Below are 24,649 nucleotides of genomic sequence, written 5' to 3'. Positions count from 1 at the left end.
TCGAAAACCGTAAAAAGTCGAAGAAAGAGTGAAGAATGAAAGGGCCTTTCTATTTATAGTGAAATGCAAAGCTTCCTCAAGAAGCTTTGCAAAACAAAATATCTTTATCAAAAGGCGTGCCGAGATCGCGATCTGGGTTGTTTGGATCGCGATCTGGCAGCCTCGGGGAACTGCCCACCGCCATGCCAGATCGCGATCCAGGAATGTGTATCGCAATCTGGATCTTGACCCATTTCAGCACTATAAGACCCCCCAGATCGCGATCCGACTTGCTGGATCGCGATCTGGATCTTGATCAATTTTCTCTCTGTGACAACCCCCAGATCGCGATCCAGAGATGTCAGATCGCGATCTGGGTCTTCTTGGCCCCAAAATTGGCTTGAAAATTCGGTTTCGCTTTCAAATGGCTTCGACTTGGCAAAAATACCTAATAAAACCCTGAAATAGAAATAAAACAAGAAACGCAATAATATATACAAATAAAGCCGAGACTCGGACGAACAAAGACCCACAACTCGGAGATTTGATAAGCAAAAATCGTGCAAAACGAACACTTATCACACCCTCAAACTTAGATCTTTACTCGTCCCGAGTAAATCAAAACGAAACAACAACAAAAAGGAAATAAAAACAACAAACTAAACTAGGCCACTAACGTAGGGAATCACGATTGCATTTAGCGTATGCAACAAGCCTTTGAACCCCTGGGTACCCCCAAAGGACGAGTTGTGTCTCGTGAGGGTTTTCAGACAACACACCCACAAAGTTGTCGGATTGGTCAAAGCATTGCAATTAATTCCAAAGATAAAACGAGCTAGATAACTTAAAATCTTAGAATGGCATACGGCTTAAGGTATTCGACTTTTCTACCGACGCAATTAGTTGTTTCTACACCAAAATGAAAGATAGACTCAAGAATCCGTAATTAAACAATAAACACAATCATCGAGGGTTTTGAGTAGAAATGTGGGTGAAAAGCAAGTTTTGATTCTGAAATTCAAAAACTCGAGTTGGGCATAAGTAGGTCTATTTATTCAATAAGAAATGATAACAACAATATTTTTGGTGATTTTCATCACAATTTTTTTTCTCATTTTTTTTTTGAAATGGGCATAATTGTGACTCGTGCAAGGCTCGACACCACTGTGTTATCTCCCTGACCCATGTATCGAACTTTAGTCCAAGAAACCCCCAAGCACGAAAGCTCGAGAGACTTAGGCGACGAGGTGCACCCAACGGGTTAAGCTCGAGTCAGAAAGACGGGGAAATCAGAGCGTGAATCACAACAATACCACAAATTATTATTTTTCTCTTTTTTTTTTTTTTTTTTTTAACAATATAACACAAAAAACGTAAAGACCATAGATAGAACTTTTAGCCAACAACTGGAAATCGTGAACACATAATTCAATTCTAACTCGCCCGCTACACCTCAGACTATTATACCCCTCTGAAAAGTGCGCTCATGCTTAATCGGAAAGGATTTGAAAGGCTATCCACACAAGTTGCAAAAACGCAGTCGGAAGGTTCATCTATAATTAGCCGGTTATCCATAATTTTAATTTTAAAATCAACTAGCCCATCTACTAATTCATTAATTGCTTTGCTTCAATAGAACCCGGAAATGCATTACACTCGATCCTAAACATAACACAATTACGGAAATCGAAATACATAAACGAAACTAAATTATATGATATGCATGCAAAAGACCAAATCAAAATAAGATAAATAAAATAAAATAAAAACAAAGTCTAGCAAAGATACATCGTAAACGAAATATCAATCCAACGACTTATCCCAAAACAAACGAACTAAAAACATAAACAAAAACAAAAACAAAGAGGTTCAACAAACACCACCCTCAAACTCAAACTCTAGCATAGTCCATGTGCTCAAAAGAAGAATAAAAAATAAAAGGGATGGAAAACACAACGTCCCTAGAAGTCATGGTCTTCCACGATAGCTCGGTCCTCGTCCTCGCGAAGTCCACGCTCGTGCTCCTCCCAGACGGGCTTCACCAGTGTGGTGGCTGCCGCTCGTGCAGCTTCTTCTGCGGCTGCGGTGGAGGTAGATGCTCCGTCAAAACGAGGCCGTGGTGGGAATGGTCGTGGCTCGACGACGTCGTCCGTCCTGCACTGGAGTGCTGCTGCCATCACCTTGATCATTTTCTTGAACCAGCCCACGTTCTCCTCCATAGCATCCATCCACTCGGTCATATACTTCGGAAGAGGTGGAGCTGCTGCTGCTGTTGTCTGCTGTCTTTTTCTGCCTCGTGGTGTGGCTCAGGCTGGTCGGGAATCCTCGGATGATGGCACGTCTGGCTCACGGCCATCGCCCTCGCCCTGTGGACCGGAAGCTGGCTGGAGTTTGTCGAACGGGAAGATTGGCTTCGGAGCCTTTGTGACTTTGTCGTCGGCAAACATCGCCACGTTGGCATTTTTGCATAAGGCGGTGATGAGGGAGGGGAACATCGGGCCCAAAGAGGTGTCGCCCATGCACCGTCGAATCTCTGAGTGGATAATGGCACCCACGTTCAGAGGGGTGCCCTTCATGATTGCGTATATCAACGTGAGGCGAGTGGCATAGGGCCGGACCGTTGCAACCGTCGGCATGAGTCGGGAGCAGACGAAATACATCCAAATCTTTGCCTCCCTCGAGAGCTCGGCTCGATAGAACCATTTATCTCCTGATGCCCAATACGATCCTCGGGGGCACAGGGCCTGAATGAGGTCCTTGTACGTCATCTCCATCTTCAGTGCCTGAAACGGCTCGGTCGGGATGTCCGGAACACGGGGTGAGGGGGGGGGGGGGGGGGGGGGGGGGGGGGGGGGGGGGGGGGGGGGGATGGATAAAACAAACTTCGACGCCCCGGATGAAAACTACCGAGCCTTTGTACTGACCGGCATTGGCGTAGAAGAGCCGGACCAAGTTCTCGTTGTAGGTGTCTGGTTTGTCGACGAGTACTCTCCAACACCTTTCTTGGATGTTGTTCACGATCGAGGGGCATCCAATCGTACGGACACATAACTCACGCTCTGGGACGATCGATCGATGGAGGCGGTCGATAAACTCGCTTTTGGCTTCGACATTCACATAGATGTCTTCATCGTGTTCGTCGAAGGTGATGTCGCTCACGAGCGTGCGTTGATTGGCTCGGGCGCCCGTGTTGAGTGGCACGTCGCCGGTTCTTAGCATGGTTTGCTCGGTTGGTCCCTCCGAATGTGAAGGCGAGTGTGAAGAGCCTTCTCCCCCCTTTTTGCCTTGAGCCTTGCCCTTCTTCTTTTCCGGTGCTTTTCCTTTGCCCTTCGGTTGGGCTTTCTTGGAATTCTCACCCGTCTTTTGGAGTTTGTTTGCCGGTGAAGTCATGGTGTAAATGAGGGTGCAAAATGAAACTTGAAATTGGCTCGGACAATTCGTCGAACACTTGGCGTGCGCAAGTTCTTTGAAACTCCTTGAATGTTAGTTCCTTTCGAAAACTAACCCTCCTACATCAATCAACACAACAACAACAATTAATAACGATCAACGAGCAAAAATTAGCATAATATGACTCGACCCATTCAAAAATTCACAAAAAATTCAAAATTAAGCATAATAGGGCAATTCATATATCTAAACATTGGTTCAACCAATTAAACAAGTCTTTAAATCACAAAATCAAGTACCTAATTACGTACTAGCAATAAGAATTGAATAACCAAGGGACAAAACAAGAAAATTGGAAGAAATTCAAATTTTCAAGCAAAACTAAAAAAAATTGGGTCAAGAACAAACCTTTGTTGAAGATTCGTCCAGAATTCTTAATATAAACAAGCAATAATCGTTAATAGTTGATGAAAATCTAAGAATATGCAAGTTTGAAGATGAAATTTGAAAGAAAATCGAAGTTTTAGGGTTGGGGGAAAGGAGGTGTTCGAATTTTGTAAAAGAAAGAAGTGAGAAAAAGAGAAGGGTTTTTCGAACAAGTACAGTTTTTGCCCCCAGATCGCGATCTAGAAGGGCCGGATCGCGATCTGGGTCCGCAACCTATTTGCTCTCTGTAAGATCCCCCCAAATCGCGATCCGACTTCCTGGATCGCGATCTGGATTTGACCCCACTTTGTTCTCTGTAAGACCCCCCAGACCGCGATCCGGCTTTCTGGATCGCGATCTGGATTTGACCCCACTTTGCTCTCTATAAGACCCCCCAGATTGCGATCCGGCTTTCTGGATCGTGATCTGGATTTGCCTCAATTTTCTCTCTGTAAGACCCCCCAAATCGCGATCCGACTTGCTGGATCGCGATCTGGGTCCTCAAATCTGCACAAAATTTGAAATTTAAACGGGTGAGATAGAGATATTGAACCCTAAAAAATATAAAAATGCAAGAAAAGACTAAAAACGAAAACGAAAGCAAGAACAAAAGAAAAATGACAGAGAATGAGCAATAATGGGGTGCCTCCCATTTAGCGCCTGTTTTACAGTCAACGGCTCGACTTCTTTTGGATTTATTGGGAGAAAATTAGTGCAACACGCTCCACTTCATCGGGAGCACCATTCGGATAGTAATGCTTAACTCGTTGCCCATTCACTTTGAACGACGGACCGTCTGGTCCTCGTATTTCGATAACTCCTTGTGGGGCGCTCAGGACTACGAATGGTCCTGACCAACGGGACTTGAGCTTTCCCGGAAATAGTCGTAGCCGAGAATTGAATAGCAGGACTTGGTCACCTGCCCGGAACTCTCGCTTTGTAATCCTTTTGTCATGCCACTTTTTCGTCTTTTCTTTGTAAATCTTGGCATTCTCGTAGGCATCGTTTCTGAACTCCTCCATTTCGTTGAGTTGAAGCAATCGACGATCACCGGTGGCCGTTTGATCGAAATTGAGCTTTTTGACTGCCCAATAAGCTTGGTGCTCCAATTCCACTGGCAGGTGGCACGCTTTCCCAAACACGAGTTTGTACGGAGACATCCCAATCGGTGTTTTGAATGCGGTTCGATAGGCCCAAAGTGCATTATCGAGCTTCAACGCCCAATCTTTTCGGTTCGTGCTCACGGTCTTCTCCAGAATCTATTTGATTTCTCGGTTTGACAACTCAGCAAGGCCATTTGTTTGTGGATGATAGGCAAATGCAATTTTGTGTCGGATCCCCAACTTGTTCGTGAGATTAGTGAGCAGTTTGTTGCATAAGTGAGATCCTTCATCGCTAATGATCGCCCTAGGTGTCCCAAACCTTGATAATATGTTCTTGTGGAAGAATTTGAGGACTGTACGAGCATCGTTGGCAGTGGTGGCAATTGCTTCGACCCATTTGGACACGTAGTCCACGGCAAGCAGAATGTATAATTTCCCGTTCGAAGACGGGAATGGTCCCATGAAGTCTATTCCCCAAACATCGAAAAGCTCCACCTCTTGCATGTTGTTCAAAGGCATTTGGCTTTTGTTGGATAGGTTCCCTGTTCGTTGGCATCGATCACACCGTTTCACGAACTCGTAACTATCTCGGAATAGGGTTGGCCAAAAGAAGCCTGACTGCAGAACCTTGGCTGTTGTGCGAGATTCCCCGTGATGCCCGCCACAAGGTGAAGAGTGGCAATGTGTGAGAATCTCACGTACTTCTGTTTCCGGACCACATCTTCGGATGACACGATCGGGGCCGGTTCTGAAAAGCAACGGCTCGTCCCATAGATAGAAACGACTGTCGTGAAGGAATTTTTTCTTTTGGTGATAAGATAGATCGTCATGAATGATTCCACTGGCCAAGAAGTTGGCCACATCAGCATACCACGGAGTGTGAGTACTAATGGCGAGCAGTTGCTCGTCTGGGAATGATTCCTGAATATTTCGTTCGGCTGGAACTTTTTCTAGTATGAGTCTGGAAAGATGATCTGCTACCACATTCTCGCTTCCTTTTTTGTCTCTGATTTCCAAGTCGAACTTCTGGAGTAGGAGTACCCATCTCATAAGTCTAGGCTTGGCGTCCTTCTTTGCAAACAAGTATCGAATAGCTGCGTGGCCGGTGTAAATGATCACCTGAGACCCCAAAATATACGGTCTGAACTTGTCAACGGCATAAACGACAGCAAGCATTTCCTTTTCGGTCGTTGAATAGTTCTTCTGTGCTTGGTCAAGTGTACGACTCGAATAGTAGATGGCTTTGAAGATTTTGTCCCTCCTTTATCCCGATACTGCACCTACAGCATAGTCGCTCGCATCGCACATGATCTCGAATGGTTCCTCCCAATTTGGAGTAATCATAATCGGTGATTGGGTTAGCTTCTCCTTGAGAAACGTGAAAGCCTGCAAACAAGCAGAATCAAAATCAAAGACAGCTTCCTTCTCAACCAAATGACATAATGGTTTTACTATTCTCGAAAAATCTTTAATGAATCTACGGTAAAACCCAGCATGCCCTAAAAAACTTCTAACCCCCTTGACATCCTTCGATGGAGGCAATTTTTCAATCGTTTCGATTTTTGCCCTATCCACCTCAAGACCCTTTTTCGAGACCTTGTGACCAAGAACAATACCTTCACGAACCATAAAATGACATTTTCCCAATTTAAAACAAGGTTCGTTTCTGTACATCTTTTCAAAACAAGTTCTAGATTGTGCACACAATGATCGAAAGACGATCCAAACACAGAAAAATCATCCATAAACACCTCAAGAAATTCTTCTACCATATCATGAAAAATAGACATCATACATCGTTGAAAGGTAGCAGGTGCATTACACAAACCGAAAGGCATCCTACGAAATGCAAAAGTACCGTAGGGGCAAGTAAAATTAGTTTTTTCTTGGTCTTCCGGGGCGATTGAAATTTGATTGTACCTCGAATAACCATCAAGAAAACAGTAATACTGGAAATCTCCTAGCCTGTCTAGCATTTGATTGATAAAAGGAAGGGGGAAATGGTCTTTTCTAGTGGCTGCATTCAATAATCGGTAATCGAAACACACACGCCACCCAGTGACTGTTCTAGACGGAATAAGTTCATTTTTATCATTCACAATAACCGTCATCCCACCCCTTTTTGGCACAACCTGCACCGGACTGACCCACGGACTGTCAGAAATTGCATAAATCATACCAGCGCCTAACAGTTTTAAGACTTCTTTTTTGACTACCTCTTTCATTGACGGGTTTAACCGCCTCTGAGGTTGGACTCTCGGTTTATAGACGTCTTCCATTAGAATTTTGTGTTGAACAATAGACGGGCTAATTCCCTTAATATCCTCAATAGACCAACCTATAGCCAACCTATATTCTCTAAGGACCTCCAACAGTGTGTTTGTTTCGGCCTCGCTCAAACTAGAAGAAATAATCACCGGATAAAGCTTGTCTGCTCCAAGAAAAGCATAACAAAGATAATCCGGTAATTGTTTCAATTCCAGTACGGGGGCCGTTTTCACACTAACTGGTATCTCGGGGACGATTCCTACCTCGTCTACACCTAAAATCTCGGCACACTCAAGAAACAACACACAATCAAGCACATCATTTTCAATAGGAGTTTCAGGGGAGGCAGAATGCAAATCAATAGAATTAACAATGCAGTGCTCAACAGAATCACATAATTCATACAAATCAAAAAAGGAGAAAACACAGTCCTTGATCACGTCTATTCTACTGCAATGCTCAACATGCTCAGATTGTTTAAATGCATCTGTCAAATTAAAAACAACTTCTTCCCCATTTACCCTAAGCATTAAAGATCCTAATTCCATATCAATCATCGCCTTAATTACCAGTGGCTAAGAATGGACGACCTAAAATGATTGGTGCTTCGTCATCTTCAGGCATTTCAAGTACCACAAAATCAACAGACAAAATGAATTTATCTACTTTAACTAGCACATCTTCTACAATCCCATCGGGATATTTCAATGAACGGTCAGCTAGTTGTAAAGTCATGCGAGTGCGGTTCAAATTTCCTAAGCCCAGTTTTAGAAACACAGACATAGTCATCAAATTAATACTTGCCCCCAAATCACATAAAACTTTATCGAAAGTAGAATTTCCAATAATACAAGGAATAGTGTAACTCGCTGGATCTTTCATTTTCGGTGGTAGATTCGACTGAAGAATGGCACTGCAAGTTGCCGTGAGTGTCACTGGTATGTCTTCTTCGATCCGAATTTTCTTGAATAGGACTTCCTTCATGAACTTGGTGTAGTTTGGCATTACCTCCAAGGCCTCTGCAAAAGGGATGTTGATTCGAATTTGTTTGATCTTTTCAATGAACTTCTTCAATTGATCCTTGAACTTCTTCTTCTTCTGTCTTTCTGGAAAAGAAATAGGAGTTATCATAAGAGGGGGATTATCAGGAAAAGAAATGTTATTGGGCTTACTAGCCTCTTTGTACTACTCCCTGAAATTGTGATTTCCGGCTCGACCGGGGTCGGTTGTACAGCTGGCCTTGGTGACTTGTCAGTCGGATAAGGAGGATCGGTCATTTGCAAACCACTTGGGGTGGTTATGGCTTGACAACTTTCTTTTGGATTGACTTCGGTATTGCTCGGAAATCCACCCTTTGCCATCGTGGACATGGATTGGGCGATTTGCCCTATTTGCTTCTCCATGTTCTTCATTGTTGATTTCAGGCCCTCCATTTCCTGTTCTTGTCGGTGAAGACGCTCGTCATACGTTGGCCCTCGTTGCTCTCTCTGATGGTTGAAATCTGAAGGTGGTTGTAGAGCATTCCTTGGATGGCGTAGGAGAAGTTCTCGTAATTCCGAATTCCCGAGTGGTAATGAGTAGGGTTTTGGTTCTGATTGTTGGTTCCCCAGAAATTGTTGAATCGGTGGTTCATAAAGTGTGCCTGCTCCCAATCGTCGTTTGTGGCTTGTGAAGTACTTGCTGCTGCTACTCGTTCGGTCTGTGGCCCTCGAACTGATAATTGGGCGACCTGATTTGATAGAGTAGCTAATTGTGCTGAAACTGCGGCTAAAGGATCGAGTTGGTGAACTCCGGCCACCTTTTGTACACCACTCCGTTCGGACGGCCAATGGTAAGCATTCTCACACATTCGCTCGACAATGTCTCGAGCGTCTGTGGGAGTCTTGTTTTGCAATGATCCACCTGAGCAGCATCAACTAAAGATCAGGCTGGTTGGTCGAGCCCATTGTAGAATAACTCCATTTGATCCCACGGGTTGAATCCGTGTTGAGGGCATTGTCGTAATAAGTCCTTGAATCTCTCCCAAGACTCGTGCATCGGCTCTTGGCTCATCTATCTGAAGTTTCTTACATCTCTTCATAGTTGTGCGGTCTTCGAGGGTGGAAAGAATCGTGCCAGAAAGGCTTGTGATAATTCTTCCCAACAGGTGAGTGATCCTGGATTAAGACTCAGAAGCCAACTCTTTGCTTTGTCTCTGACAGAAAATGAGAATAGCTTCAACCGGATGGCATCATCAGAAACACCATTAACTTTGATCGTGTCACAAATCTCCAAGAAATTGGCAAGATGAAGATTTGGATTTGCAGTGGCTGCTCCAGAGAATTGGTTCGTCATGACCATGTTGATTAGCCCCGTCTTCAGCTCGAAGTTGTTTGCGGCTATCGTCGGTTTCCTGATTCCCGAATAGTTCTCATTCACAGCTGGAGTTCGGTATTCTCGCATTGTTCGCTCGGGTGGCAGGTTCGGTCTTGGCTGCTCGTGATCTCGTCCTGGCTCTCGATCGTACTCAAAGGCCAGGTGCTCTGGATTTTCTTGATCGTCGGCCATTGGTTCACTTTGTTGGTTGCGCGCGGCCCTTCATCTACGAAATGTCCTTTCAATCTCGGGATCGTAAGGTATGATTTCCAAATTTCGACGCCTGGGCATAAACAAAGTGATCGGTTAAAATCAAGGTAGAAATCGAAAATAAAGCAGGTAAATAGCTAAAGTAATAGTCAGATAATTGGTAACACTATCAACAAAGATAAAATCAAATTGGTCCCCGGCAACGGCGCTAAAAACTTGATACGTATTTTCCTCACGTATAAATTACCGCAAGTATACAGTATCTCATTTTGCAGAACAGTGGTTCCGGATATATCTATCCACAAGGACCTTGTAGATTCACATGCTGAGTAGTGTAATTATATTATCGTTATATTATCTAGCTGATCGTAAATATTTGGAAAGGTGAGAAACCCTAATTTAAAAGCATGCAAGATCGTAAACATGCAAATATATAATGTACGTAAATAAAGTAACGACAACTCAACGCGGGGGGACTTCGATTTAAAGGGGACTTCTAGGGCCAAATCCACCTATGTATAATCAACAACGATCTACAAATCCGCTATCTAAAATCACATTCCTATTCGTTAACCCAGACGCTAATGTACTCTAACCCCCGTCTCCAGTGTAGTTAGAGTCTACCCACAGGTCCGACGTCTCCGTTCAGAACCTGCTATTAAGAGAGCATTTAGGCCAAGCCCTTAAGGGCTACCTGAAGTGCATCACGTCTCCGTTTCCACACTCCGAGCCATGTTTTCCTAACTTCAAACGAGAAATCCTCTCTCGAGTTCATTCCTATTTAATATCAATCTGAGAGCTGATCAAACAATCAGAAGCATTTAATACAGGAAATATAAACGAAATCAAAACACGACAAATAGATAACAAAAATGACGATCGAAATCAATATATACAAGGCTTCATTGCCCTAGAAGAAAATGTTCTTAGTTCATAAAACATAATGTCAAAAGAATGTACAAAGAAAATGAAGAACAAAACGTAAAGAAATTGCGTAAGAAAAACCCAAGTCGAAACCCCCGTTGATGATTCCCGCGAAGAACTGTCGAAAACCGTAAAAAGTCGAAGAAAGAGTGAAGAATGAAATGGCCTTTCTATTTATAGTGAAATGCAAAGCTTCCTCAAGAAGCTTTGCAAAACAAAATATCTTTATCAAAAGGCGTGCCCAGATCGCGATCTGGGTTGTTTGGATCGCGATCTGGCAGCCTCGGGGAACTGCCCACCGCCATGCCAGATCGCAATCCAGGAATGTGTATCGCGATCTGGATCTTGACCCATTTCAGCACTGTAAGACCCCCCAGATCGCGATCCGACTTGCTGGATTGCGATCTGGATCTTGATCAATTTTCTCTCTGTGACAACCCCCAGATCGCGATCCAGAGATGTCAGATCACGATCTCGATCTTCTTGGCCCCAAAATTGGCTTGAAAATTCGGTTTCGCTTTCAAATGGCTTCGACTCGGCAAAAATACCTAATAAAACCTTGAAATAGAAATAAAACAAGAAACGCAATAATATATACAAATAAAGCCGAAACTCGGACGAACGAAGACCTACAACTCGAAGATTTGATAAGCAAAAATCGTGCAAAACGAACACTTATCACACCCTCAAACTTAGATCTTTATTCGTCCCGAGTAAATCAAAACGAAACAACAACAAAAAGGAAATAAAAACAACAAACTAAACTAGGCCACTAACGTAGAGAATCACGATTGCATTTAGCGTATGCAACAAGCCTTTGAACCCCTGGGTACCCCCAAAGGACGAGTTGTGTCTCGTGAGGGTTTTCAGACAACACACCCACAAAGTTGCCGGATTGGTCAAAGCATTGCAATTAATTCCAAAGATAAAACGAGCTAGATAACTTAAAATCTTAGAATGGCATACGGCTTAAGGTATTCGACCAGATCGCGATCCAGAGATGTCAGATCGCGATCTGGGTCTTCTTGGCCCCAAAATTAGCTTGAAAATTCGGTTTCGCTTTCAAATGGCTTCGACTCGGCAAAAATACCTAATAAAACCCTGAAATAGAAATAAAACAAGAAACGCAATAATATATACAAATAAATCCGAAACTCGGACGAACGAAGACCCAAAACTCGAAGATTTGATAAGCAAAAATCGTGCAAAACGAACAGTTATCAGTTCTTCCAATACGTTGTTTCAACACCATCCAAATGCACTAACAATACAATTATAGCATATGACATATACTGTGCATCACCAAGAATAATACAATAAGCCTTTTTCCCATATCCTATATCAAAGTCATCAAACATCATACATCAAATCCTTGTTAAGACTAAAATGCTTTGGGAACATGCTAATGTCATCGAAGAATAATACACAGGAGAAAAAGTATTCAAAATCATGCAATTCAACAATAAATAAACGATCTTTAACTCAAACAACAAAACAACAGATATTGGAACTAATTTAATGATTAGGGGAAAAAATCAAATCTTATTCTTCCCCTTCACCATTCTTAGAAAATGGGTCTCTTTCCTCTTTTCTTTTTGTTTTTTTCTTCTTCTACTACTTTGGTTCTTCCTTTTCTTTGTTCTTATTGTTTCATTTGTATTGATTTAGGAGTTTTTTTTTCTTGCGCCTTTTCATGTTCATTTTCATTTGTTGTTTGAAAAAAAAAACTAAAAATGGAATTGGAACGGCAAGGAAAGGAGAGAGAAAAGAGACAGAGAAAAAGAGGAAAGAGGAAAGAGAGAAGAAAGATGAAAAGAAGAGAGAGAAAATGAAAAAAAATATGTAATTTTAGATTAAATTAAAGGGTATTTTATAATTTTCACCTGCCTCTAGGGACTAAACTGCATGTGAAACTTTGCATTATAGACTGATACGTCTATGAAACGTTCGTAGGGACTGATCCGTACTTTAAATTTGTGTTTAGGGATTTATATGTACTTACCCCCAACTAATAACTAATAGTTATTGAGTATAAATGTTCGTTCGATTAAATTTGAGAAGCCAAAGTTATAAATTAAAGGATAAATTACAACCACCCATGAGGTACGATCAAATTACGAAAAACCCCCTCTTGTTTGAATAATTACATCTACTTCCATCAACTATGAATCTTCTTACACTTCCACCCTATGGTGTCAAATTCAACATAATCATCTAGATTCTGTGGAATGTGATCTAGCTTGTACTCGTTTTGTGTAAAAATATAGTTTCTGATGCACCACAATCTGATATATACAAGCTAAAAAACACATCTTATGATCATCTTTTTTCAAAATGTGGAGCTCAAATGGGATAAAATGGATACACAAGTAATAATATTCCATATAATCAAGAATATTCCACTAACTTTGATACTCAATGGTGAACTTGTAAAAATATTTATAGTTGATGGGCGTTTTTGTAATTACCCAAACAATAGGGGAATTTTCGTAATTTTACCATACCACCTAAACTAAATAATGTGCGAACCAAACTATACATAACCTTATTTTTTGGTTTAGTCATTTAAATATTGTAGATTATACGTATACATTACCACCTATATGGGATATGTACCAAGAAGTTAAATAAGTAGACTTTGACCAATTACAGTTGACCAATATGGAATAAAATATTACTCTTGAAAAATAAAATTTAGCCAAAGTTTGTCTATGGTGACCAACTCTACTAAAGAAACGCCAATTTGAGTATTAGCAATTATGTTATGCAGATAAAGACCCGACTTTTAAAATTGATTGTTATGGTCGAATTTCTTTGTTTAGTGAGAGGAGAGAGAGAGAAAGAGGACAAGTTGAAGTTGGTTTTGGTTCTTGTTATTAGATAGAAAGGGCAAAAAAAGGGGTTCTTTTGTAATAATTCTGTGGAAGAAGTGGTCATTTTTGCCCAAGGTCCTACTCCCCCCCACTTCCCACTTGTTGGTCTTCGCTGTCTTTGCAGCTGCTGCATTTGCTTCTTTTGATTTTACTCTCTCTCTCTCTCTCTAGTTTCTCTATCCTCTCACAACTCATCAATTCTCTCTCTATCTCTCTCTTCGAAACCTTAATCAGATGATTAGAAAAGGAGCAATCTTTATTAGTTTTAGTCCAACTGATAATTCTTGTAGTATTTTATTGATCTGGGGTTTTGCTCTGCTGTGAGAAGGGTGTGTGTTTTCTTTCAGTTGGGATTCTGGGTTTTTGTTCTTGGGGTCAAATTCTTGGGTATTGACCAAAAGGGTTTTATTATTTTTCCAATTCTTGATTTTCTGAATTTTGTCATTCATTCATTCATGCTTTGGGATTGAGACCACAATGGAGAGGTTTGATTGCATGTTGTACTTGCTTCTCTAGCATTGACTGTTTCAGCTTTAGGGACAAGAAAATGAAGAATTTCCTAAAGAAACTGCACATAGGATCTAACCAGTCCGAGGAATCAGAGAGCTCCACTTCATCAACAAAGGGGGGTAACGGTAACGGTAACGGCAGATTGAATGATGGTTCACAGAGTGAGAGGCTGTTGTTATTATCACACTCCAAGTCCGATAACAAACCCTTTTCGGCGATTTCGGGATGGTTGAATTCTGTGACGAATAGGCATAGTAGTAGTAGTAATAATAATCCCAGTCCACCACTATCATCCTCGAATGTCGCAAGAGGGGAACGAATCGAACCTTCCGATTCTGCGGGGAGTAGTAGCTTAGATGCTGCTTTAGATGCTGTGAGGGGCGATTCGGGGTCGAACAATTCGAGGGATCAGGATATCGAAGAGGAGTATCAAATTCAGTTGGCTTTGGAGTTGAGTGCTAAAGAGGATCCCGAGGCTGTTCAAATTGAAGCTGTTAAACAGATTAGTTTGGGTTCTTGCCCCCCGGAAAATACTCCGGCTGAAGTTGTTGCTTATCGATATTGGGTAAGTTTCAAAATATTGTTTTTTTCTTGACAACGATTAATAGCAGTTTCATTGTCGAGTTAGCTTGAGTGCAATGACTGTTTAGTTGAACGAGTTGTGCTTCAATTGAGATGTGGTATGTTATGAAATCGAATACATATCGAGTGTTAAAGTACTCTTCCTACCGATCTCTTGTAGCCTATTGGTAGATTAAATATGTGCTATGTGCAGAAGAAAGTTTGCTCAAGCAATTTCACGAGGCGCATTTCTGGTTATCGAAGAAAATGAACGTTAGCGATTGCTAGTATTTTTGATTTCCTATTTAAGTCACTTATAAGTAATCATGTCCTAAAATTGAGAATAAGCCAAGCTATACAACTAGGTTGAGTGCTAAGGTTTGGCCTCGACTAATAAACTCGAACATCATAAGCTGAAATTAGAGAATTAGGCGAATCCCAATAAGTAAATTGAAGAAGTAGTGTAGAAGTTTCTAAATAAATCGCTGAATATGGCAAAATATAATCAAGATATATTTTTTTCTCATTTATTTAAGCTTAATCCGAATTGCTTTGATGTCTTAGCTATTTCATTTGCAGTTGTCCTATATTTAATGTCTACAATTTATGCGAGCTAACTCTAGCCTACCTCAATCGCGGATAGATACACCATTATAACTAGCAACTAGCTTAGGACTATAGGATTACGGAAATTTGCCGAAAACTCTAAATAATAACAACTAGGCCCACTCGCATGTTTATATTCGATGCAAAATCTACGTTGTGGCCTGAATCCGAGACATCTCAATATTATTGCATATATAAAGACAATGTTTGGTTTTAGTTCCTCGAAATAAAACCAAACGTTTTTTCGAACAGACAGAATTATTCCTCCAATATATAATCCAAAACCTCCTAATCATTACCACCTTATGCAATGATCCTCTCTACTTCCATTCTAACATAAATCTCATATTCTAGATTTATTCATGCTTCACAGAATTACAATGCCCTAAGCTACGACGACAAGATTATGGACGGCTTCTACGATCTTTACGGCGTCCTAATCGACTCCACTTCTTCTAGAATGCCTTCCCTAGTCGATTTGCAAGGAACACCTGTAGCCGACAATATTAATTGGGAAGCCATTCTTGTAAACAGAGAGGCCGACACAAAGTTGTTGAACATCGAACAAAAAGCCATGGATATGGCTTCGAAGCTGCGGTCGCATTCTGTTAATTACGTAACACACAGTATGGTGCAGAAGCTTGCTAATTTAGTTTCTGACCACATGGGGGGCCCGGTCGGCGACCCTGACAGCATGTTGATTGCATGGAAAAATCTCAACCGTACGTTGAAGGCGGGCCATGGTAGCATGGTTTTGCCTATTGGTTCCTTGACCGTTGGTTTGGCCCGTCATCGCGCTTTGCTTTTCAAGGTATCGAATATTTTCTGGGTTTTGGCAATTTGTATACATACACATAAAAATATGTATATTAATATACATGCTTGCACATTTTGCGTGACTTCTTTATTTTCTCTAGAGAACTTGCTTCCTATTTAATCTTTTTCGGAAATCTCTCTCTCCATGAGAGATTATCTTTTCTGTCTGATTTAAATTGTACTAGAGTGTTCGTATTGGTATTATCTTATTGATTTTTGAGTTGAAAATTGGAGTCGAAGGTGTCGCATGCATTATATGCAAGTGTCCTCTATAGAGTATATGCTAACGAGCATTGAACTCACTCACGGATGTGCGAAGAATAAACTATTTGGAAAATATAATTGTTATTTTTTTTTTCTTTGTTCGTTATGTTTGTGCAGGTTTTGGCTGATAGCTTGGGGATTCCTTGCCGATTAGTGAAAGGAAAGCAGTTTACTGGTTCTGATGACGTGGCAATGAACTTTGTGAAAATTGATGGTGCAAGGTAAGAAATAAGAATAATTCACGGGAAGTTTCTAATACACGATACTATAGTTTTAGGCTTCGTTTGGTTGGGGAGATTAGCTATGATTCACTAAATATTTGAACTTTGTTTGATGTTTGGTATGCCCAATAACTTCCCGGGTCGACCCGTAAATATTATGTTTTCATGGATTATTTATTGGACCTTCCATGGTTCAATAATATAATTGGGTTTCATTAGATTATTGAGTCTTATCTTTGCTAATCCTATCTTGGCAACCAAACGAAGCCTTTGATTCCATAAATGCATTATTGCTGATAACGCGGTACACTTGTATCTTTCGAAACATATACTCCTGTCTTGAGAATAAGTAGATAATGTGATTCAGGGAATGCATTGTTGATTTGATGGCGGACCCCGGCACACTCATTCCATCTGACGCAGCAGCAGGTGGGCCCCACGTTAATGAAACCATATACTCCTTCCCTTCTTCATCCAGTGGCGGAATAACCAACTCATCTCAAGACTCATCAGGGTTCAGAGCAGTCGACAAAAGATCCAAGTTTACGGAGAATATTCCTGTGGTAGAGGAATCTAAACACGATGCCGATACTTCAAAAAAGCTTTGGGATGCAAAGAAAGACTCAAACAGGCCTTATCATTCGTTTGCGCACGCAAGATCTCCTTCTTGGACGGAAGGTGTTAGCTCGCCAGCTGTACGAAGAATGAAAGTCAAAGATGCTTCACAATACATGATCGATGCCGCCAAAGAAAACCCACAGTTAGCTCAGAAACTCCATGACGTTCTACTCGAAAGCGGGGTGGTCGCCCCCCCAAACTTGTTCACCGAAATGTATTCCGATCAGTTAGATGTCGAGCTGGCGGATGTTAAGCCCATCACAAAAGACAAAAATAAAAAGAAGGGCAATAATACAAATAACAACAACAATAATAATAATAATAATAATAATAATAATAATAATAACCCGGACCGAGCTTTTCTTCCACCGCTGCCGCCACATTACGGTATAAAGGGGGCAATCGAAACGAAGAGTGTTCCAGTTGCTGCCGCCGCTGCTGCGGCGGCGGCAGTTGTGGCCTCTTCGATGGTGGTTGCAGCTTCGAAGGGGAACAGTATTGCTGACCGGAATCTGCAGCTTCCGGTGGCGGCTGCTGCCACAGCGACGGCTGCGGCGGTTGTGGCGACAACTGCAGCTGTTCATTCGATAGATACAAGGTGTGTGAAGAGCGACGGTGATGCTGCTGTTGATGTGGCGGTTTGTGAGGAACAGGAGGGTCAAGGGGCGAATTTGGAAGGTGAGAGGATTTCGGATAGGTCGACTGGGAACGAGAGTTCGAAATCTGACGCAGCTCTTGATGATGTGGCGGATTGTGAAATCCCTTGGGAGGATATTGCCTTGGGTGAGCGTATTGGGCTTGGTACGAATCCTCGATTTTTTTATTCAGCCAAAATTTAATTGGTCTTTGACGAAAAATATAAGAACCCGAATTATGTTGTTTATATTTTATTGCAGGATCTTACGGTGAGGTATATCGTGGAGACTGGCATGGAACTGTGAGTTTTCAAGAACTTGGTTTTCGGTCCATTTGATTTCTAATCTTACTGTCTGGAAATTAAAATTTACGTTTTTTCGTGGTTATGTAATTCATATTTTCATTAAGATCATATGCGTTTGTATATCTCTTAAGTATTGCAATTGTGTTTTATGGGTGTATTCATTTATCAGCAAACTGATTTTGGACGACAGAGTATTTACACATTGATTCCAACTTTAGGAAGTTGCAGTCAAGAAATTCCTCGACCAAGATATAACCGGCGAATCTCTCGAGGAATTCAGAAGCGAGGTATGTTCGAAGATCAAGTTAGTCCCGTAACGAGATTGAAACTTAACAGTAGCATATATATATTGTAACTATTTCATCCTCGACTTATTTATAAATGGTTTCTACTTTGTTTTAAATTCATTTGTACGTTTCTTTGCAAGGTTCGGATCATGAAAAGAGTGAGACATCCAAACGTAGTTCTCTTCATGGGAGCTATCACTCGTCCTCCAAATCTTTCCATTATTACAGAATTCCTTCCTAGGTATGCGAAAATTCGAATCCTTTCGACTTTCCGTATCGTAATTTGCATGTGGCGTTTGACAATTTTTTAAAACTAATTTGACCGAGCGAGAGCAACAAGATAAGGATTGAAAAAGACGATTTCTTTGTGTTTGCAGAGGTAGTTTGTACAGATTAATTCATCGCCCAAACAACCAACTAGACGAACGTAGACGGATGAGGATGGCTCTCGATGCAGTACGAATGCGCTACGAAGCCTTTTAATTATTCGCCCCAACTTCTAATTTTTATGCTAATTATTGCACTACGATTAATATCACAGGCCCGAGGAATGAATTATTTGCATAATTCCACTCCAGTGATAGTCCATCGAGATTTGAAGTCCCCGAATCTTCTTGTCGATAAGAATTGGATTGTCAAGGTGATCTTCTTAGTTACGCCTTTTTTAAATTTATAATGTTTGCGTGGCCGTATTCTATTTAATCATAATCCACATTTTATTATTTTCTTCTGTCAGGTGTGCGATTTTGGATTGTCGAGAATGAAACACAGCACATTTCTCTCTTCGAGGTCTACTGCTGGAACGGTAATCTTCTCTCACACCTTTTATTGCGGTCGTTATCTTTACGATGCTCGATAATAAGTTATTTTTTTCCTTGCTTCCCTTCTTTTCTTATGAGTTTCTTAGATTGCTGATGTAACTAGTTTCTGGTTCGAGTTTCGATGTTTAAATACAATTCTATGTTGGAGTATATTTGTTCCTTTTCCGTGGGAAATGTTTGTCCGAATTCCGCCCCCGTGTCTCAGTTGTGTCTATTTACTATGATGCCCTTTGCCTTCATAAAAATAGCTGCATGATCGAATCATGCATGCAACCAGCTAATTTTTGTTGAATTTATCAGCCCCTTTTGTAGAAGATAGCTCAAATTGCTGTTGATCCCTATTACTCTCACGCCTTTGGAGATGTTTGATTGCCAAGTTTCGCCTTCACTAAAAGGTTGTTTTGTCGTGTTCTATGCTTCAAAAATAAAATTTTCAAATTTACTACGCCTCTATATATGTGGTAGGAAAAGACTAGTTTCGATTCTTAGTGTCTTAATATTTGCATCTTTCCTCAAAGGTATATTCAATTATGTGTGGAAGCAGAGTTTATGATAAATAAAAATAAACATAGATAGTTGACGTGTGGAAGAAACGGGATAGCGCAATAAACCATCTATGCATCGGCAAGTACACCGTAGTCGCTGAATGCATAGTTATAGTTGGTGATTTAGGTTCATATTTAATTGGTGAAAAGTTGAAATGGCTGCGAATTTTAGTGTGTACTTTTTTTTGTATCAATTACTTAAAACATAATCAAATTTGTATCCTGTATATAGCATATATGTCTTTTGTTTTTAGTTATTTGGAGCTGATTCACTTATTTTACTTCAATCTTTTCTCGTAAGTCGTAACCATAAATTATCCGTATCCTTGTATATTTCTGGGACATTATTCAATATCTATATAAGTTATATTACAGAATAGAAACAAATTACCTTTGCATCTTTCGGAGTGATAGTACTATAAGACCTCGTTTGGTGGCCAAGAAAAGCCATGATTAATTAAATAGTTGGGCCTTTTTGTTATTTGGTTAATTTTGTGGTACATGCTTTTTCTTTGTATGTGTGAAACTATTAGCACCCTTGCACTTATTATATGAATTCCATTGGATCTTTTTATTACATCTTTTGCCGATCAACTTCTAGTCCCGCAAATGGTTTTCTGTTTGAAGTTAAGATTCATTTAACTTGCAGCATCTGATTATAATTGGTTTGTAATATCACTGCTAATTAATTATTCTGGTGTTGCCCATTTTCAGGCAGAGTGGATGGCACCAGAAGTTTTAAGAAACGAGCCATCCAACGAGAAGTATGTAATCTCTTAAATACAGCTTATAGTAGAACTCAAACAACTCAAAACTAAACTCATAAAGTTGACATATGCAAGTTTTTTTTTTTTATTTATTTTAATGTTGTAATAATAATAGTTGACATAAAATGCAGATGTGATGTTTATAGCTACGGCGTCATACTATGGGAGCTTTGTACGTTGCAGCAACCTTGGGGAGGAATGAACCCTATGCAAGTTGTTGGTGCTGTCGGTTTTCAGCACCGTCGTCTCGAAATACCGCAAGACATGGATCCAGTTATTGCAGATATTATTATGAAATGCTGGCAAACGTGAGTTTTAAATCATTTAGCAAGCAACAAATTTCATATTTGTAATTACATATATATGTTTATTTTTGGTAATGAAGCTATTAACAAAGTCCATTATTTTTGTGTGTGTGTGTTGTAGGGATCCAAACTTACGGCCATCGTTCGGTGAAATAATGGCAGCATTAAAACCACTTCAGAAGCCAATTACAAGTTCACAAGCGCCAAGACCATCGAGCAGGAGAAGTGATAAAAGTGGTCAATCTTCTGTAAATTTAGACGACCGTAGAAGCTAATAAACGGAAAGATTCTCAACATATTTTTTTTTTCTCCCGATTGAATGCCTATACAAAAAGAGGCGTGTGCAGCATTGTCTTTGAACCAAAAAAGGTTTGAAATTTATCGACAAAAGTACAGAACAAGTTTGAGTCAGATCAGAAAATCCTTTCGTATTCTTGTTCTTCAAGTGTTTCCTTTTTTTTTTTTTTTTTTTTTTTTTGTTTTTTTGGTATCCCTTTTTTGTATTAAAATATTGTGCAGTTTGTAAATTCATATGAATTTGCTTGTAATTGATGTTTGATGTATATTTGTTTCCAGCGAGTGATGTGCAAATAATTTCTAATGGGAGCCAAAGAAAATAGCATGCTACATAGTTGAGCTTGAACTTTTACTTGGATAGTAGATTATGGTCTTGTTTGGTTACTAAGATAAGTCGTGATTAATTAAAAATAATTGATATTTTGTTTAGTGTTAAGAAACTAATAAATAAATAACAAAACAGAAATTGAAATAATAATATAGAGGGAAACAAGTATATTATTTTCTTCTTCTTCAAGTGTATAGAACACATTACATGGACCATATTACATGATGGTCTATAAATGGCACTAGAAAGACCTTCCAAAGGTCATGAGTTACAAAATTTTTAATAGGATCATTAATTTGTATTATGGTGTGACAACGGTGGAGGATAGTGGTGGACATCAATAACATTATATGGATTTATAACACCCCCTTGGATGTCCACCATTACGGTGTATGCCTCCTTAAAAAACTTTGTTAGGAAAACTCAGTGGGACAAAACATAATCGAATGAGAAAATAGTACGTATTCATTTAAAATCTTGCCAAAAAAAATCCAATGGGAAATTAGTGCGTATCCTAAGTAGATTTTTCTATTACTCTTGTTCGTATCTTTTTCCCACACTTTTGGAGGTTTGTAGCATTAGTGTTCTAGCTAGAAATGTTGCTTAGTTTTTATTCTTATTTTCAGAGGTACTCTTTTCATTATGTAGGCCCACAAGGTTTTTAACGAGCCCCCCTCATACTTTTATCGGTTAATAGATTAAAGCCTTTTAGCTAATATATATATATATATATATATATATATATATATATATATATATATATATATATATATATATATATATATATATATATATATATATATATATATAACAAAAAAAGAAAACGGTGGACATCTATAACATTATATTGATTTATAACAATTAGTACAATAACTTTTCAGCCGACCTGCAATTATAAAAAAATGAACTCATTTCTTGTCTTATTGGGGATTATGAATTGGATCTCTCCTAGTATAATTATAAATTTTCTTTAAGAACGAACATCCGATGAGGGTGGGGGTTGGGCTGGACCTCCACCCTATCTAAAGATCAAAACCCAATAAGTACATAAAGAGTCTAAGGCAATATGCTAAGCCTGAAAAATGGCTAAAACTGCAACGGCAAAAAAAAAATAAAAATAAATAAAACCTATCAAAAATAGAATAACACGGGCAAAAGATGAAGCCCAAACTAACGAGAAGATATAAGAATGAGAATAATCATAAAAAGCCTGAGAAAATCGAGAAAGTCCGTTCACCTCACCACAACAGTCGAGGCCACTAATAATTCCACAAAAAATGGAACATGTACAACGACTGCAAAAAATGTGGCACCATGTGGCAACCAGACTACTCCGAATAGAATCAAACAATCTATGACTAACCCATTATTGCCGAACATAGAATAAACGAGAACCCAAAAATGAAAAGGCGTGAAAATCATGACCCTTATTAGGCAAATGCCTCATCATAAACATTGATTGGGTATTTCTCCCCCTCCATGTGTTTTTCGTTAGCTTACTAGATATAGTAAATTGGGTTGAAGTGGTGGTTCTTTTCTGCCGGTCCAGACCTAGCCCAACATCGCTGCCCACAATTTGGCATGAGTAGCTCTATTAAAAGGAAAAAGCACATACATTTGTATAGAGTTAGGTTTGATTGATTATGGGTAAACATCATAAAACCCCCATGTGTTAAGAAAAACCTGCGCCAAACCCCTCTTTATTTTTTTTTTCTTGCGTAAAGCCCCCTTGTATTTCATTTTACTTTGCACGAAATCCCATTTTCCGTCTAAAGTTAACACCGTTAACTATAGAGGGGATTTTATGCATTTTTTGCATAACATAGGGGGATTTAGTGCATATTCTATACAATATAAGGGGATTTTATGCAATTTTTGCATAACATAGGAGGATTTAGTGCATATTCTATACAATATAAGGGGATTTTATGCAATTTTTGCATAACATAGGGGGATTTAGCGCATATTTTATACAATTTTTATATGATATAATTTATTAATTTATTTAAGAATTTTGATTTTCAAAAATATATAATTATTTTGTAAGAATTATCATCTATTTTTATAATTTATTCTTGATTAATTATATGCGATAAGAACATAAATAATTTGAGAATTCGTTCCGTCTTCCATCTCCAATATTTTTTTTGGTTTTCGGTATTTTAAATTAATAGATGTATTTGACTTAATTTAAGAAAATAATTTGAATTTTAAATGAATAAATTAAATTTGCGCAGACCCCACTTGTGTTGCAAAACCATGCACTAAATCCCCATATGTTATAAGAAACTTGCATAAAATCCCCTCTATAGTTAACGATGTTAATTTTTAACGGAAAATGATATATATATATATATATATATATATATATATATATATATATATATATATATATATATATATATATATATATATATATATAACTTTCAACCGGAATTGGATAGGATGTACATGTCATTCTAGAGCTAATCATCTTCTTGATCCGTTTTTATGTTCGCATGTATTTACTCTTTCTCTCCCCCACCATATCACTTATGAAATTTTAACTCAGCTGAGAACTCAAATACGTAAGAGATGTGAGATAAAATTGTTGGTTTTGGCCCAAATGTGTTTTGGGCCAGAAGCCCAATTAGTCTACCTTATAATACGCCATCATGAGTTGATTCCAAGAGAGGATTAGTGAGCCCAAGATAAGATGTAACCTAATCCATCTGTTGGATTTCTGGAATTAATCTAGACCGTTTATTCTCTCACTTAAATACTCTCTTCTCTTTCTTCTCATCTCTCATTCTCTGAAAACCCTAACTCCTTCATCTTCTCCGGTGCTCCTGCTTCTGTCTTCTTCCTCCCTTATACTGCCTTGACTCTGTCATGGCTGGAGGTCAAAGTGCATGGTACATGGCTGACTTTTACCCTCCAGAACAGCCTTCACCGGCTCTATTTGACTTATGTCTCTATAAATATGGGTATGAAGGCTGGAAGAAGATAAGATACAAATTCAAACCTAATCTCGACCTAAATCCTTCAATTTTTCTTTTGTGAGTTCTGAAAAAGGGGTTTTGGTGAGGGTGTAAGATTGAGTACTTGATCTGTTCTTTCCTTTGTGGAATTCTAGGTGAAACTAGGGTTTGTGAGTGAGAGAGAAAGAAGATCTGTTCTTCTTGTGGTACTCTGGTGGTGTATTGTGGAAAGCAGTGTGAATCTCTGGTGTGGAAAAATTGGAAAACTGAGCTGA

The 24,649-nt window shown here is 39.5% G+C and overlaps 3 protein-coding genes across 5 annotated transcripts in view; 2 read left to right on the top strand and 1 right to left on the bottom strand.

Moving 5' to 3' along the window:
- The window catches only part of LOC105972803 (uncharacterized), a 39,106-nt gene that overhangs the window by 6,280 nt on the left and 8,177 nt on the right, over window positions 1-24,649 (top strand). The window lies entirely within an intron of this gene.
- On the bottom strand, window positions 4,491-4,955 carry LOC148771074 (uncharacterized). The gene has a single exon (XM_088817473.1). It carries the CDS (start codon window positions 4,953-4,955, stop codon window positions 4,491-4,493), a length of 465 nt encoding a protein of 154 aa, XP_088673599.1.
- Window positions 13,352-21,222, top strand: LOC105972805 (putative serine/threonine-protein kinase SIS8). 3 transcript variants are annotated; one of them, XR_016030834.1, is made up of 14 exons: window positions 13,456-14,603; window positions 15,579-16,016; window positions 16,403-16,506; window positions 16,874-17,925; window positions 18,021-18,061; window positions 18,283-18,351; window positions 18,492-18,592; window positions 18,729-18,807; window positions 18,893-18,991; window positions 19,088-19,156; window positions 19,473-19,567; window positions 20,432-20,481; window positions 20,616-20,792; window positions 20,911-21,222. XR_016030834.1 is itself a non-coding variant. In XM_012997783.2 (13 exons), the coding sequence occupies exons 1-13, from the start codon at window positions 14,076-14,078 to the stop codon at window positions 21,062-21,064; spliced, it is 2,961 nt and encodes a 986-aa protein (XP_012853237.2). In that variant the 5' UTR covers window positions 13,352-14,075; the 3' UTR covers window positions 21,065-21,222. The 3 variants fall into 3 exon arrangements, 2 of the variants coding, with proteins under 2 accessions (XP_012853237.2, XP_088672945.1); XM_012997783.2 differs by lacking the exon at window positions 19,473-19,567 and having other exon boundaries at window positions 13,352-14,603; XM_088816819.1 differs by lacking the exon at window positions 19,473-19,567 and having other exon boundaries at window positions 13,658-14,603; window positions 15,560-16,016.

The sequence above is a fragment of the Erythranthe guttata genome, chromosome 4, assembly GCF_056151865.1.
Source record: "Erythranthe guttata isolate IM_541 chromosome 4, IM_541, whole genome shotgun sequence".
Taxonomy (NCBI): Eukaryota; Viridiplantae; Streptophyta; class Magnoliopsida; order Lamiales; family Phrymaceae; genus Erythranthe; species Erythranthe guttata.
This window is presented reverse-complemented; position numbering and strand designations above follow the sequence as displayed.

What these genes read in the sequence shown, in the direction of transcription:
- LOC105972805 (XM_012997783.2), top strand. Translation starts at nt 14,076, where the DNA reads ATGAAGAATTTCCTAAAGAAACTGCACATAGGATCTAACCAGTCCGAG. An exon ending in CGAGGTCTACTGCTGGAACG is followed by an intron (nt 19,157 to 20,431) that starts GTAATCTTCTCT and finishes GCCCATTTTCAG; the next exon opens with GCAGAGTGGATGGCACCAGA. An exon ending in ATTATGAAATGCTGGCAAAC is followed by an intron (nt 20,793 to 20,910) that starts GTGAGTTTTAAA and finishes TGTGTGTTGTAG; the next exon opens with GGATCCAAACTTACGGCCAT.
- LOC148771074 (XM_088817473.1), bottom strand. Translation starts at nt 4,955, where the DNA reads ATGTCTCCGTACAAACTCGTGTTTGGGAAAGCGTGCCACCTGCCAGTG.